The following is a 15,807-nucleotide window of genomic DNA, read 5'->3' as shown; positions in this document are numbered from 1 at the left end:
ATCTCTGCTATCGTGGCACTTAACACGTGGGTTGCTGGTGTAGCTTGTTCATATGCCCCATTACACTGAGCACTCCTTGAAGAGGCGCACTGGGTCTTCTCCTCAGCACCAGGCAGAGTGAGGCCAGAGAAAAATGAGTGAGTAGACCTCAGACACAGGATATGGACTGGCATAAAAGCTCTAGAGCCCCTGAATCTCATCATCTGGTATCAAAACATGGGTGACAGGTGTTACAGGTTGAACAGTTAACTCCCTAACAGGTATGTTGAAGGCCTAAATCCCAGTACCTCAGAATGTGGCCTTCCTGGGACACTGGATTGCTACAGATGTAATTAACTACAATGAGGTCATTCTGGAGCATGGTGGGTCCTTATTCCCATGTGACAGATGTCCTTATAACAACAGGCAGAGACTCAGAGGTGGGAAGCACCATGTGATGGCACACACAGAGATTCGAGGGACAGAGATGCGAACCAAGCGACATCAAGGACTGATGGCTACCACCAGAGGCTAGGGAGAGGCAAGGAAAGATTCTCCCTGAGAGCCGGCAAGGGGGGACAAGGCTGGCACATTGATTTTGGATTTCTAGCTTCTAGAACTGTGAGAAAATAATCTCTGTTGTTTTAAGCCAAAAAAAGTTTGTGCTCTGGAAAACCAATACAACAGTCTACATAAAAACCATCTTGAGCCAGGCACGGTGCCTGCAATCCTAGCTGCTCAGGAGGGCTGAGGCAGGAGGATCGCAGGTTGGAAGCCAGCCTGGGCAACTTAGGGAGATCCTGTCTCAAAACAAATAAAAAGGGCTGAGGATGAAGCTCAGTGGTAGAGCAGCTCTGGGTTCAGTCCTAGAAACCAACAACAACCAATCTTGGGTAGTTCTTCTCAACACTGTCCCAAAGGGAGCTGAAAATGGGATCTCTAACACTTAGTTGATTACAGTCCCACAAATCAATTTGACAGTAGGGATGGCCACGTGGATCTGGGGCTCCGATGATGGACCACCACAGGCTCGGAGCCCTAGGGGTCAAAATGAGCCCGATGCTCTCTCCCCTGGGGCTGGGCCAACCTGCACCTCGACTCCTCTTTACCTGTTCTATCTCGCTGGAGATCTCCAGGGCCTCCCTGGCCGTCTTCTCTGCACTCCGGGCGTCCGCTGAGGCGCTGCCCAGGGCCGCTTCGGCCTGCTGGGTCTTGTCACTGGCATCTGCAACTCTCTGGCTGATGTAGGAGAGTCTCCTCAGTGCCTCTTCGGCTTCTGCCTTCCTGTCTTCCACCTGCAGGTCAAACTCTGAAATAAAGAAGGAGATTGCCCTGCAGATGCAAAGAACCTGGGAATGAACAAGAGGGGCTGCTGGTTTAACGAGGAATGCCTGAAAGAGGGTCAGTGCAGACCGGGGTGGGGGAGTGAGGCGAGGAGTACTCTTTCTTCTCCCAGAGCCAGAGTTAGTCACGAGTCCCCACCAGGCAAGAGAATCAAGGCCCCAGGAAATAAGCAGGCAGAATCTCTGAGGCCCAAAGCTTCCATCCAGAGCCTTAAGTCCCAAACTGTCAAGGACAAGAATCAGGAGCTAGATAGAATGGGGCACAGAGGGACTTTCAATGAAGGAAACTGGAAAAATTTAGGAATGCCCATCTTTGATTTGTTACTGAAGATGCTGAAATTTTAACCAAATCGGCAAGGCATCCCCCAAACCTCCTGAGGTCTCGATTCCATGACCAAGGGGGCTCTGTCTTCTCCACTGAGCAACCATAGGGGTTCCATATTGGAACCGATCAGGCAACAGAAGAAAGAAAGAAAGAAAGAAAAGAAAAAGAAAAAGAAAGAAAGAAAAGAAAAAGGAAAATATCTGTAGAGCAACGAGATGTTGGATCTGTGAGGAATCATATCAATCATTTCTGTTCGGGTGTAGAAAGGGTATGTGAGTTGTCTATGGTCACACTATGAGCTCACCCAGGTCACCAGACCCAGCAAAGAGGGGAACTCAAGCCTTCTGAGACTTAGTTCAATTCTTTCCACTACTTACATTGGATATTAGTGAGTTTTTTCTTTAGAAAGATATTTATTAAGCATATATTAAAAATATCCCAGTCTACCCACCATTAAAGAGATACATGAAGACTCAAAACCCATCAGCCATGACACTTCCTTTAAAATACTCAGGTGACCTGGACCATGAAGCACTAACCTCTGAGGTTCTTTAGGATGTTCTCAACTTCATAAAAAGTGGCATTGCCCATACTTAGTGCTTCTTGGGCTCTGCTTTTAGCAAGGTTGGCACGGGAAAGCAGCTGATCTGATTTCTGTAAATAGACAGAACAAGATTAGAGAAAGTACATTCCTGCTGGCAAAGTCACCCTGACACATTTCTCTTCATGACAACAGAGTGCTGTGATTCACCACACAGTCTAGGGGTGCTGGAGCAACCCCTCTACAATCTGGGATGGAGCAAACTTTATAAGCCAACCACATGTGCCACCTAAGGAGACTTCTAGTCCACCCACAGGGATGGGGAATAGTCTTGCAAATCATTTTAAACTCTAGGTGCTTCCTGAAGTCAAGCTAATAGACAGACCAAAATTAGACCCAGGAGGTCGGGTCCTATTCCAAGGGTTGAGTGCTGACTCAGTGGGTGGAGTTAATTACATCAAGGTCTGTCTCACTTCCTCCCTCTGTGAGCTGTGGCACCGTGACCTTCCGAGAGTTTCGAATGGGTCTTCTTGCCATATTCTTCCCACGGTAGGCATTTGATACTGCTTATTGAACGGACGAATTAACAAAAGGATACCTGTCTCTCATTTTTTCCATTCTGTAAGAGCTGCTGGGTTTCTTTTTCCCAGTTTTCCAGATTGCTCTGCACACGCTCGAACTCATCCATATGCCTGGTCACCAGGCTAGAGAGAGAATCAGTTTTTTGTCTGATTCTCTTCGCTTCCACCTGTGGGCCCAAAGAAGTGAATGAATCTTGCCCATTACCACACCAGCCTTGTTAGGACCTGGCACCAGTGTTTGAAAATAACAACAGGTTTCAGAAGTCAAGAAAACCATCCCTAACCATCCAGGCTCAAAGCTTAATAGAAATGAGACCTTGTGCCCAAGGGAAATCAGGCGGCAGCAGGACCCTCGAGCATCAAACGGGTTTTGCGTGTGTGTTCCTTTGTATTTATTCAATTTTATCATTTTAGCTTATATATTCATGGGAACGTGTGTCCATGGAAATCACTGGGAGTGCTTTTTGCTGCAGGTAGAAAAGTGGATTCTTCTTCACTGAATAAATTGGGAACAGTGAAGAGGATTAATGGCAGAAACGATGCAAAAACTTTTGCTAACAAAAGTCCTCTGTACAGAGAGATGCACCAAACTTGACAGTACTTCCCCACACATTCCAACAGTCCCCAGAACTAGGGAAGAGCTATAAAGGTTTTACCCACTAAAAGGCTCAGGATGAAAAGTCCAAGGGTGTAAAAGCTGGGGTTTAAGAATAAGAAGATGGATACTAAGAATCATGCACACTCTTCCTACTTTAAAGCAAGAAGGGTAAATGCTGTGGTTTGACTATGTGGGGGCTGTTGAGGGCTTGGTCCCCAGTGGTGCTGTTGGAAGGCCGTGAAGCCTTTGGAAAGGAGGACTGAGAGGGAGGTCCTTAGGTCATGGGGGTGCGCCCCCCGAGAAGGATTGTGCAATCCTGCCTGTCCTCTTCTCTCTGTTCCTGGCTCAGGGGTGAACTTTTGCTCTGACACAGCTCCCTCTTAGTGCCATCTGCCACTCTTTCCAGAACTGAGCCCATGCAGGTACCATGCCAAAATCATGAGCCAAATAGACCTTTTCTCTCAATATGATAGTTGCTTCAGGAATCTCACTGTAGTCACGAAACGCCGGCTAATACCGTGAACATGGAGAAGAAGCTGAATGCGTTGAACGATATGATGGAATCCCTAGCGAAGGAAGCATTTTTGGCCCTTCGTAATCAAGCACACAGGCAAGATGCCCTCACCTGAAAGGACCGATCGTCCACTATCTGAAGCCCAGACACGGAATCCAGAAGGCCGAGACTGTGCTGATAAGACCTATCCGCTTCCACGTCAGTTTGGGTGGCTTCCCTTGACAACTGCTGGGCCAGGGTCTTAGTTTTCTCCAATCTGTGGGGAGGAAGAGAAGAGAGTTGAGGGGAAAGAAGGACTTTCAAAACTTAATTTTATTTTTCTATTACTGGGATTTGAACCCAGGGTCTTGAGCATGTTCTACTACAGAGGCACAATCCCCAGCCTTTTTTAAATTTTATTTTGAGACAGAGTATTGTGAAGTTGCCCAGGGTGGCCTCAAACTTGCTCTCCTCCTGCCTCAGTCTTCTAAGAAGCTGATATTACAGGAATGTGGTAAGAGTCACCTCCTTTTATAAAAGCCCAAATTGATCCTGTTCCTTTAAAAGTACATAATTAGAATACTCACAAGAGCCAGGCAAGGTTATGTGTGAGATATGGGACCCTTGCCACAATCTAAACACAAGCCTCACAGTTTATAGAGGTCAGGGTGGAAAAATTCAAGCCAAATTTCCTAATTCCTGGTAGTATAAATACATTATTCTTATATTCCTTATACTATCAAGCGGGTGTTTGCACATACCATTCATACGCTGCAAAGGGTAGTCGTTTCTGCAAGTACTGCAATCTCTCAATCTAATCATAAATTTTACTAAGGTTAATCAACCTTCTTCCAGCCTTGAAGATATTTGCTTTCCCCAAAGTAACCAGCTCATTCTCTTGTCCCTCTAATTAACATACATTTGAAAAGAAGCCTAGTGCATTACACTGAGAGGATCCAGGTTTTATGGGCCGGAGGGAGAACCCACTGAAACTTGCCTTCCCCTGAGTCCTTGTACCACAGAGCTGTCCGAGACGCCACTTCCGCCAGCTTCACTCAGACCCTGGTGGGGCAATGACAGCGCTTGCTGGGAATATTTCTCTGTTTCCCTTGTTAGTTGCTCCATGCTCCTGGCTGATGCGACATGGCTGAAAGGATTAAAAACGGAAGAATTAGTTTTCATAGCAAAAGGGCTCCTTTTCTGTCTTTCGTGTAGATAAAGGGAGAAGAGTGAGGAGACTGGTTTGGTTTTTCAGAAAAAAACAAAACAAAACAAAAACTAAATCCAGATTCGATGGAATTAGAGGAACTATCAAGAAGCCTGTGTTCTGGAGATTTTGCCTCCTGTCACAGGCCCCGTGGTCTCTTCTGTAGATGACACGCTTAGTGGAGGTGGGCCCTGGGGAGGAGTGGGAGCAGTCTCAGGGTGACAGAACATTGCCCCTGTAAACTGTTTTCTGCAGGGAGAAACCCCTGGATCTCATTTTGTCCAGGTCCAACTCCCTACTCCTTTGAGCCCAGGCCTGATAGGACAAGCTTGTGAGTAAAAGTCCCCCGTAAGCTCCGTTTTCCAGATTTTACAAAGTGATACTAAAAAATCAAAACTAACAACACCAGGGCTCTGGAGGCAGCTCAAACTATGAAAATCCAAGCCAGCCCCCCCTTCTGCTGACTGAATTCTTCTTGAGATTAGCAGGGTCAACCCCTGCGCAGCAGACCTCTAAGACACAATAGGATTTAAAGTCAAGGCAAGCACTGGGGAGCTGCCTGTTAGCAAGCTCCTGCAAGCTGGTCTCCAGGAGGAAGTGCCCCTCTGTGCAAGACACATAGCAAACAACTCCTTGCTCCTCACTCCCACCCAGGCTTGGTGTGGGACCCTAGGAGTCCCTGACAGCTGCAGAATTTCCTTTTCCAAAGGCTCATTCCTTTCACAGGCTCCGAGGAATCACACTGGACAGACACCAAAGCCATACTGTGAGTCACAGAGAAGTCTGGGAAAGAAACACTCCCACCCCCCAACTCTGGCCAAGGACCCCGTCCAGGGTCCTCCTACGTATACTAAAAGCCAAGCAGTTAAAACATGGCTTCAAGGCAGGAGACGGCTGCAAAGGAGGCTGGAGGGAATGAACTCGGGTACTGAATACCCCACAGTCTTGTTCAAGTTTAGCCTTGAGGAGCCACCTGGAGCAGAGGTGCCTCCACTGCTGCTCACCTGTCTGCCAATCTTGTGGCCTCCTGAGCCAGACCCTTAAGGCCATTGGACCCCACATAGTGGTCTACGGGAGGAATTTTCTGTGGAAAAAGGAGACTTAGTTAAGACTTTGCATTTGACTGTGGAGCCTGAGCAGGTGCAGTTGAAGTGTGAGAACCACTTGTCATTGGCCACAGATTTCACACCCTGACACACCAAGAGAGTCTCAATCCACCATGAGCACGCAGTTTAAAAAAAAAAAAAGTATGTGTAGATAAGAACAAAGTAGAACTCCAAGTTCCAAAAAGTATCTATAAAGATAAGGATGCATTTAAAAATATATGCATGTACATTCTTATCTCTATGTCAAGTCCAGTAGCATATATCAAGTTATAACAGCAGCTGTTTAGCAGTAATAGGATCATTGGGGATTTTTATTTCTTTTCTGTATTTTATACAAAAAAATTTTTTGTAACCTTGGAATAAATTATTTTTACATGTGATTTCTTCATCATATTTCTATTTCTTGTTTCCTTTATTCATCTTCTACCCATCTGCTTATATTATTGTCACCATAGCCTTCTTTATTCAAAACAGAAGAGTGTTCAACCGAATCCCTCCCTCCTGCCACACTGCAAATTACATCATTAGGAGAATTGCTGTGACAATATTTTTCTTCCATCTGCAGAACTGTCTTTATTGGGCCACTTCCTTTCTTCCTGCCCAACTTCCTTCCTCCTTCACTCTCTCCCTCCTCATTCATTCATTCATTCATTCATGCAACTGACATTGTCAACCACCACATACCACGCTGTGGGCTAAGAAGGCAAATTTGAGCAGAGCTAAAATAAATGGAGAGAACATGATGCAGTCAAACAGGAAATTGTAGGAGGCCAAAGACACAAAGAATAGGTGTGACTGTTGCAAGGAAGAGAGGTCCCACTACCTGCCAGGTGGACCAAAAGCCCAGAGAGACAGAAAGTGAGCAGGGGGAGCTACTGGTGGGTCCCCCGAGCAGTGGTTCTGAGTACCCCAACCCAGCCAAACCTACACTGTTTTTCAGGGAAGCTTCGCTTTCCGCCAGGCTCAGGCGCATCTGGGTGACGAGCCTGCGGGTATCCTGGACTCGGTTCTGATACTGACTGCTCAGGGCCCGAATCCTTTCTGCTGTGGTCTTGAGGTCATCCAGGCGATTGCGGTAGCTGTTCCCTTGGCTCCTCACCTTGTCCAGCTGGCGACTAAGGGTCCTACTAACACCTGAACCCAGAGAAGAGGGAAGATCAGCGCTATTCAGGTTGGCCCAGAGCTATCTAAAATGATGGAGGGTTGACTGGCTCGTGACGACATGATAAATACCCATAGAAACGCGCACGCAAACTGCTCTTGAAGATCCATCATGCAGGTCTCAGGAGTGTCACTGACAGCCCTCTACTTGGGCAAGGGCTGGTGGACACACCTGCTGAGCCAGTGTCCAAGGAAGAGTCTAGGACGTGCGTCTAGCAATTCTTTCTAGACATCAGTCCTCTTCTGGCTAAAGGGAAGTCAGTCGGCCTTTCTCACCTTCTGAGATCTGCGCTTCTCTCAGAATATCCCGTAAGGCCTGCTCCGCCTGCTGCATCCCGCCTTCCAGTTCTGAGCCAGGTACTGCAGCGCCACCGCCACCCTGAGCCTTGGAAATCAGGGCCTCCAGGCTCTGGAGCTGCTGCATAAACTGATCCATCTGAAACCACACGGGAAAGAGGCTCAGAATGGAGGATGGAGACCACACCCAGCACCAGGTACCCAGGAGACAGCAGCGAACCACTCAGAGACGCTCGCTATGTTCTGGTGGTTCAGTTTAGACTTTAGAGACTGGAGTCCTCTAGCTGTGTGGCCTGGCACAAGTCACTTTCCCTATCTACTCAATGGGGACAATAAACATAATGATACTGCCTCATAGAATCATGACTGGCACTACACGAGTTAATATTTGTCAAGTGCTTACAGCACAGCTGGAAGAAAGTTCTATGATAGCTTGTTCCATAGACAACATTTAAAAACAGGTTGAGTGTGTTCCACATTCAAAGTTCTGTTTGGGAATTTTATTCCCCAACCCCTCACTCCAGAAAAAAAATAAATAATTAATAATAACAACAAAAACCTCAAGTCCATTCTTCTTTGGAACTTGGATGGGGGAATTTCTGGAGGCCACTCCTGTTTGCAAAGCCTTCATCCACTCCTGGACTTCACTTATCTTTGATATGCTTATGCTTTTGGTTTTAATATTTTTTAGCTGTATATGGGCACAATACATTTATTTTGTTTATTTAGGCTTTTGTTGTTGTTGTTTTCTAATGTGGTGCTGAGGATTGAACCCAGTGCCTTACACATACTAGGCAAGCGCTGTACCACTGAGCTTTATGTTTTTCTGCATTCGTTTTGCAAGGGTTTCTATTGGAAAAATGTCTAGATGGAGAGTGGCATATTATAATGGCAAGAACTGAACTCAGAATCTGGAAGACAGAGTGGCATTTCCCAGTTCCAGCTGGCTCTATCACTTTGAAAAATAGCAAGTATTTCAAGACTTTCTTAGATCAGTGAAAACTGAGGCCAGAATATCTTCCAACTCAACTCAGTCATCATGATTATCAAACAAGACTATATCTATAGAAGATATAGATATATACTATATCTTATAGTATATATAAGAAGTAAACCTGTATTATTATTATTATTATTATTATTATCATCATCATCATCATTCAGAATCTTTTTAGTACAACAAAATTTACTATTTTCAGTACTAGGAATTGAACCCCGGGGTGCTCTACCACTGAGCTACATACTGAGCTCTTATAATTTTTTATTTTGAGATAGGGTCTCACTACATTGCTGAGGCTGGCCTCAAACTTGTGATCCTCCTGCCTCTATCTTCTGAGTCACTGGGATTACAGGTGTGTGACATGGTGCCTGGCTAGTACAACAATCACAAAAACAAAAACAAAGATAGCAACTTCCCATCCTCAGGAGACTAGGGGGTAGCTCCTAGATCCAGGACAGAACCAGTCAGTGGGCATATAAAGGTTCGATTCTGTGGGGTGGAAGGCGGTTAGGAGCAGCAGGCACACCTGAATCTTCACTTGATTGTAGCAAGCTGGACAGCTGGTTAATGCTTGGTGCTCACAGTTGAGGCCACCAAATCCTGGCTTGCAAACACAGCTGCCATCACTTCGACACTCTACAGGCTCCGAGCCCATGGGGTTGCAGTTGCAAGCTAAAGACAGAGACAGACAAATGGAGCATGCTCGTCAAACTCATCCCAGCAACTGAAGGTATAGCCAAGATAGAAAGGAAGAAGATCAAGTCTCCAATGGGGAAGAGTCGTTTGTGGCCCTGGCCATGTGTCTTGGGTTAGATTCAGTCCTTGGCTATGCCTTCAAGCACATTCTCAAAGTATGTAGACCTCAGGACTCACCTGCAAGTTTGTTTGGTGTGTGTGGATGAAAAGGTATCACGGTGGTTCCTCTCATTAAACTGTAAGCCTGTTGGATATTTTGCTGTCTTTGCTCCTAAGGTAAATAACATTTCTTCTGGGCCTATTATGTGTGAGATGTAAACATCTCTCTCTGTTTTACAGATAGGAATGGGAGCTCTGAGAGATTGAATAATCTGCTGCAGTGAGAGCTCAGAAAAAGCCAGTGATGTAGGAAATCTACACCATTGATCTAGGAAATGCAATAAGAAAGTAGTACCGTTACTCATTTGATCAAATTTATTAAGTACCTACTACATACTAGGTTCTGTTTTAAGAGTCAAAAATAAAACAGTAAGTGAGACATTGCTCTAATGATCCCAGTGATTCTATCTTCAGTGCTCTCAAAACACTGATCCTTGGTTTATACCCAAAGGACTTAAAATCAGCATACTACAGTGATGCAGCCACATCAATGTTTATAGCAGCTCAATTCACAATAGCAAAGTCATGGGTCCAACCTAGGTGTACTTCAATAGATGAATGGATAATGAAAATGTGATATATATATATATTTTCCCCCCAATGGAATAACTCAGCTTTAAAGAAGAATGAAATATGGCATTTGCCAGTAAGTAATTGGAGTTGGAGAATATCATGCTAAGTGAAATAAGCCAATGCCAAAAATCCAAAGGCCGGAATGTTTTCTCTAATATGAGGATGCTAATTCACAATGTGGTGGGTGGGTACTAGAGAAAAATAGAGTTACCTTAGATTAGATACAGGGAAGTGAAGGGAGGGGAGGGAAGGGGAGGTGGGGATAGGAAAGATAGTGAACGAAACAGACATTATTACTGTATGTATATATGTGACTGCATGACCAATGTGATTCTACAACATGTACACTCAGAAAAATGAGAAATTATATCCCACCCATGTATGATATATCAAAGTATGTAAATGCATTCTACTGTTATGTATAACTAATCAAAACATTAAAAATTTAAAAAACCCCACTGATTGGGGGGTGTACTACCATTATTTGCACACACATTTGTGACTTCCTTATCACCATACAAGGACCTTGGGACCCGGGACTGACTTGTTCATCATTATAACCTTAGTATCTAGGCCCACATTATATACATGGTTGGTGCTTGATGATATAGAGTTGAATGAAGACCAATTTCTTTGGAATTGTAAATTGTCAGTATTAATAACACTGAATAACTAGAAATACAGCGCTTACAGTGTGCTTTCTCATATGCCAATTTATTTTATCTTTGCAAACATTTTGAGTTAAATGTTAGTCTAACATATGAGGACACTGAGGTTCAGAGGGATCAATTGGCGTGATCAGCACAATGCGCTAGGTATGTCACAAAACCGGACTTGAATTCAGCACCACTAGTGTCATCTAGAATCTTCTTATCACAGGATATTTTCCAGAACATCACAGCCAACTCTAAGTTGATCTGGCCCATGAACAAGTCAGTCCTGTCATGCTCCTGGGTGAGAAGGCCCCTCTGCAGAGAGATGCTCCGGCCTTTCCAGGTGGAGACTGCGGCGTGAGGCTCTTACTGGAGACAGGCTCTTGAATTCTGCTCCTCAAGGTATCTGGGATCTTTGGGACTAAGGAGGGTCTGGGGCAGGCCTGCCCCTCTAGATCTGAACTTGCCTCTGAAATACAACCTGTGCAAAGGATTGCTGAGGACCCATCCGATCCGGGCTTTGATCTGAAGCAGCCCTTAGGAATGCTCGGCCCTGGCTACTGCTTTGAAGCTGAGCCTTCCTTGGAGGACTTTCAACAGTGGCCCTCCATACCCCGAGCATGCAGACTTCCTGAGAGGGTCTCTTAAACTTCTCTGCAGTTTGCTCAGGCTTGGCCTCAAGTCATTCATTACTCTCCAGTAAGAGGTCTGGCAGCCACCTCCCCCTACTCGCCTCGGGATTGGGCATGGGACCTGGCTCCATTTTATCTCCTCTTCCACTTAGGAATGTAAACCTGACCTTTTTTACATCTCCCACCCGGCTTTAACCATTTGAGAGCCTCTGGCTCTGCCTTCCAGATTCCTGGGAGTTGGGGGGCGGGGGGGGGGAAGCAGTCTTAAGACCAACCTCTGAGGGAGAAAGGTGGGCTGTTTCTGGGATGGTTTGATCAGAAAACCAAAGCTGCATCATGACATTCCCTGGTAAACAGGGCAAGCTCGTACACACACGTACACACAGGCGCAATCTGTGTGTGTGGGGGGGTAGGGAGCGCAGTCCTACCTCGACACTTGTCTGCTGGGTTGGGAGCCAAAGGGTCCCCGAAGTAGCCAGCTTTGCACTGGTCGCAGTGGACTCCGGCCGTGTTGTGGATGCACTTCAGACACCTGCCCGTCAGCCGGTCACAGTTCCCAGAGGCACTGGGGTCGATGTTGTTGTTGCACTGACAGAGCTGACAAGGCCTCACCGGGCCCCGCTCCCCGAAGGGGTCCCCAAAGTAGCCATCAGCACAGAGTTCACAGCGAGCGCCTGGGAAAGAACAAAGGAACAAATGGCCAAGGCCAGACGGTCACCTGTTGGCAGCAAGACGAGACAGAGAGGCCTAGAGTGCAAGGCACCCCCAGAGAGCCAGGGAAAGGTGCTTCTTCTGTGACCCCAGAACAGTACGGGTCAGGAGCAGGTGCATGACAGGGTTGGCACCACCCCGTCCACAGTCACCACAGACTGTGGAACACAGCAACATCGCTAGGAGGCCTAACTGGTTGTTTTGGGGAAAGTCAGTAGCAACGTAGGAGTGGTGAGAGTCTAGAGACATCACCACGGCTGCTGCTGGGTTTTCTTTCAGACTGACCAGCACAGGGATGCGACATTGAAGAGGTGACTAAGATTTCCTTTTTCAAAAAAATGTTTTGTGGTTGTAGATGACATCATGCCTTTATTTTATATTATTATTATTATTATTTTTTAATGTGGTGCTAAGGATCGAACCCAGTGCCTCACATGTGCTAGGCAAACGCTCTGCCATGGAGTACAACCCCAATCCCTAAGACTTCTTCTTTACTTTGGGTCATTAAAAAACATTTCAAACTATGCATTCGGTCAGCATCTTCTAACTCCAAACCTCCCAAAACAGGAGTCCATGTTTACTCCCTTAACTGCGCTCTCTGTCCTTGCCCAATCCACTTCCCCTCTTGGTGTCGAGATAGTCTTATCTTTAGAATAAGCACATTTAGATTAACCCAAAGTCATTAAAATTTTCTAGAAAATTCCTAGGAGTAGATTCTCTTGACATGGATTCACAGCACCAGGACAGGAAGAAGCTGGCTGCAGAGCAGGCCTGTGGTCTTACCAGTGACTCCGAGCGGACAGTTGTTGCAGACCACCTCCTCTGTCTCGGGCATCACCGAGCAGCTGAACCCATTGTGACAGGGGCATGGCTTGCAGCTGCGGGGGTCATGGGGATCATTATAAAATCCAAGGGGGCAGTCGGCACACTCGATGTCAGGATTCTCATCCCCTGAATAACAATCTCCTGGGAGGCAGAAGAAGAATGGAGGGGCAGAGCAGTGAGCAGGGTCAGATAATGCGTTTCCTTCAGAGGAGCAGGGGTTGTGTGCAAGCCCACAGCCTTCCTTCCCAGTACCTGGGCACTGGCATTCACCCCTGCCCTCTACCAGACCTTGAATTTCAGCTTCACTCTTCTATGCTAAGCAATGTACCCTACCTCCACTATCCACAACTTAGCACTGTCCCTTGTCCTCTGTGGCCTGACACCATTGATTGCCCGGTTCATTGAGACCCCCACTTGCCTTTGATCTCCCCACACAATTCTTGGAACTTGATACCCACTCCCCCACTGCACTGAATCGGGACAGACAGCCGTTTCCTGTAACCTAGCACCTTTCTCACAACCTTGTGGCATTTCCTTAATGAAAAGGACTGAGCGTAATAAGGCTCCCTGTCCATCCTCCCCGACTCCAGCCCGCCTCTCCCTAATCCTTCCCCATCTCTGAAATGAGTTCAGGCATAGTATTCCTCACTCCGCTCTTAAGTTTCACGGGAGACTGTGGTCACCTGGCTGCACCCCCAGTCACCTGGTCCAGGTGTCATTTCACTCACCGGTGTCTGGATCACAGGCCCCTCCCCCTTGGCAGTTACATGGAACACAGGTGCCAAAAGGCCCCAGTCTTGCTGAATCTCTTTTGTAGCCAGAAGCACAATCCTGGCAGAACTGTCCCTTGTACCCAACAGGACATATACAATGTTCAACCCAGGGTGCTGGGGCTCCAGAGACAGGGCGGGCTGAAACCAGGGTCACGTTGTCAATGTACCCAGTACCTGCAATAGAGAGGAGAGGCTAGAAGTAGCAAGTGGTAAGGCTAAAAGATTTGAAATCAAGCCAGGCATGGTGGGCACGCCTGTAATCCCAACAGCTCGGGAAGCTGAGGCTGGAGGATTGTGGGTTCAAAGTCAGCCTCAGCAATTTAGTGAGGCCCAAAGCAACTCAGCAAGACCCTGTCTCTAGATAAAATATTTTTTAAAAGGGCAGAGGATGTGGCTCAGTGGTTAAGTGCAACTGGGTTCAAACCCCGGTACCAAAAATATAAAAAAATAACAAATGAAAAATATCTGAAATCAGGCCTCTCTAGATTTTATTTTTCTCCACTCCTGACAGGCGGTGTCACACAGGCTCTGGAGCTGGAAAAATCATGGTTTAAATTCTGTCTCCACCCTCACAAGCTGTATTAACTGGCAAATCGATAACCTCTCCACAGCTGCATATCCTCAACTGCGCAAGAGAACGGTGCTATCTATCTTCTAAATTTGTGTTGAAATTAAACGACAGTGTACGTTGTAATGCACATAATAACAGTTCAGTAAATTGCTAGCAAACACCTTCTCCACTTACTGCCTTATTAGCTGCATTAGTGACATGGAAATGGGGCAGGCCAGCCGTGCTTCCTTTTTACAGAGTGCTAAAAAACACTGGAACTCTCTCTTATATAATTCCAGCTGGAACCAGGAGGACCCAACATGTGAAGTTCAAAAAAGAGAATTAACAGGATCCACGAGGATGTTTAAACTCGGCAGCAGTAAGTACAACCCAAGAGGAAGGGTCAGTCTAGGAATGAACCCGTGTGCCCTAGAGCCATTTCTGAGCTGGAGAAATACACCCAGGTGTTGTAGCTTATTTTCCTCAACAATCAGCTTTCATGGAAATTCAGAGACTCTTATAATGAGGTGATGTCATCATTATTCATTTACCGGTTCTGACCTCTTTAAAAGAGGAATGTTCCCCTTTGAGAAATTTCTAGAATGTAAAAATTTAGACTTAATCAGACTCTGAGTGAAAACCATCAAGCAGTTTATCGACTTGTTTGGAGACAGCCCACCCTCTTAGAGAGCTGAAGCAAATCACACTAACACCCAAGAAGAGAGTTTCATTTCTCCCAGGCCCTTACTGTATTCTCCATACGTAGCTCGGATCTGAAGGGCCGTGAGGTTCCGCAGTAACCTTCGAAACTCAAAATAGCTCAGCTGGGGGCTCCAGTTACTGCTTGGATGTTCATTTAATCTGCGTAATTCAAAATAAAAATCTGTAAAAATCCAACTCATATCACATCACCACCTGATACAAATCATGCCCAAGAATGTGGGAACACCTAGGGCCCTTGGTACTCCTGCTTAGGGCATGCGGGACTATGAGCTTTATCTCTTCCTAAGCAGGAACTTAGAGCTTTCTCCCTCCATGGGGAGGTCAAGTCTGCAGGAAGTGATGGAAGGCCAATAGCGGGCAAAGTCAAGCTCCAGGGGTCATGCTGCCTGAAGCAAGGTTGGTCCCAAATCTTCAGACACCACACTGTATTCTGGGCCATGTAGAACCTAAATTAGAAACATCTTTGGGTTCCAAAAGTCCTGACCCTCAAGCACTACCATTTGTTCTTTGTTTTGTTTTATTTGAATGACTTGTCATCTGAGCACATTTTACTTACTCCTTTCTAGAAGTTTCCATCTTCTACTTTGTCCACCATCTAATACATCTAATACTTTCCCATCTTCTACTTTGTCCACCATCTAATACATCAGAGTGTCTCACTGCATCCTGTCACTAGTCCCTGGACTATTCTTTCTAATTAGGTTTTGTTTGTTAGTAGAATATGCTTCCAAGGGCAACCCCTACCCCTTTTTGTTTCATTCACTGATGGGTTTAACAAAAGGTGACTGTGCTCTTGGCTTGTGAGGCTGCAGGAAAAGACAACCAGGGAGATGACCAGCATTCAGCTGGGGGAAGTTGGTGGGCAAACAGTTATAAAACAC

The 15,807-nt window shown here is 46.1% G+C and overlaps 1 protein-coding gene across 3 annotated transcripts in view; it reads right to left on the bottom strand.

Annotated features, from left to right (window-relative positions):
• Window positions 1–15,807, bottom strand: part of Lamc2 (laminin subunit gamma 2) — a 58,566-nt gene that overhangs the window by 5,024 nt on the left and 37,735 nt on the right. For all 3 annotated transcript variants that reach the window (XM_005319714.5, XM_078022462.1, XM_078022461.1), the window contains 13 exons: window positions 14,952–15,064; window positions 13,609–13,827; window positions 12,839–13,021; window positions 11,773–12,018; window positions 9,158–9,303; window positions 7,611–7,770; window positions 7,102–7,307; window positions 6,072–6,151; window positions 4,858–5,007; window positions 3,993–4,137; window positions 2,787–2,936; window positions 2,187–2,301; window positions 1,089–1,288 (listed from right to left, as the gene is read on the bottom strand). In XM_005319714.5, coding sequence (XP_005319771.2) covers window positions 1,089–1,288; window positions 2,187–2,301; window positions 2,787–2,936; window positions 3,993–4,137; window positions 4,858–5,007; window positions 6,072–6,151; window positions 7,102–7,307; window positions 7,611–7,770; window positions 9,158–9,303; window positions 11,773–12,018; window positions 12,839–13,021; window positions 13,609–13,827; window positions 14,952–15,064 — 2,113 coding nt within the window. The remainder of the gene's footprint in view (window positions 1–1,088; window positions 1,289–2,186; window positions 2,302–2,786; window positions 2,937–3,992; window positions 4,138–4,857; window positions 5,008–6,071; window positions 6,152–7,101; window positions 7,308–7,610; window positions 7,771–9,157; window positions 9,304–11,772; window positions 12,019–12,838; window positions 13,022–13,608; window positions 13,828–14,951; window positions 15,065–15,807) is intronic.

Source organism: Ictidomys tridecemlineatus, chromosome 10 (genome assembly GCF_052094955.1).
Source record: "Ictidomys tridecemlineatus isolate mIctTri1 chromosome 10, mIctTri1.hap1, whole genome shotgun sequence".
Lineage (NCBI taxonomy): Eukaryota > Metazoa > Chordata > Mammalia > Rodentia > Sciuridae > Ictidomys > Ictidomys tridecemlineatus.
This window is presented reverse-complemented; position numbering and strand designations above follow the sequence as displayed.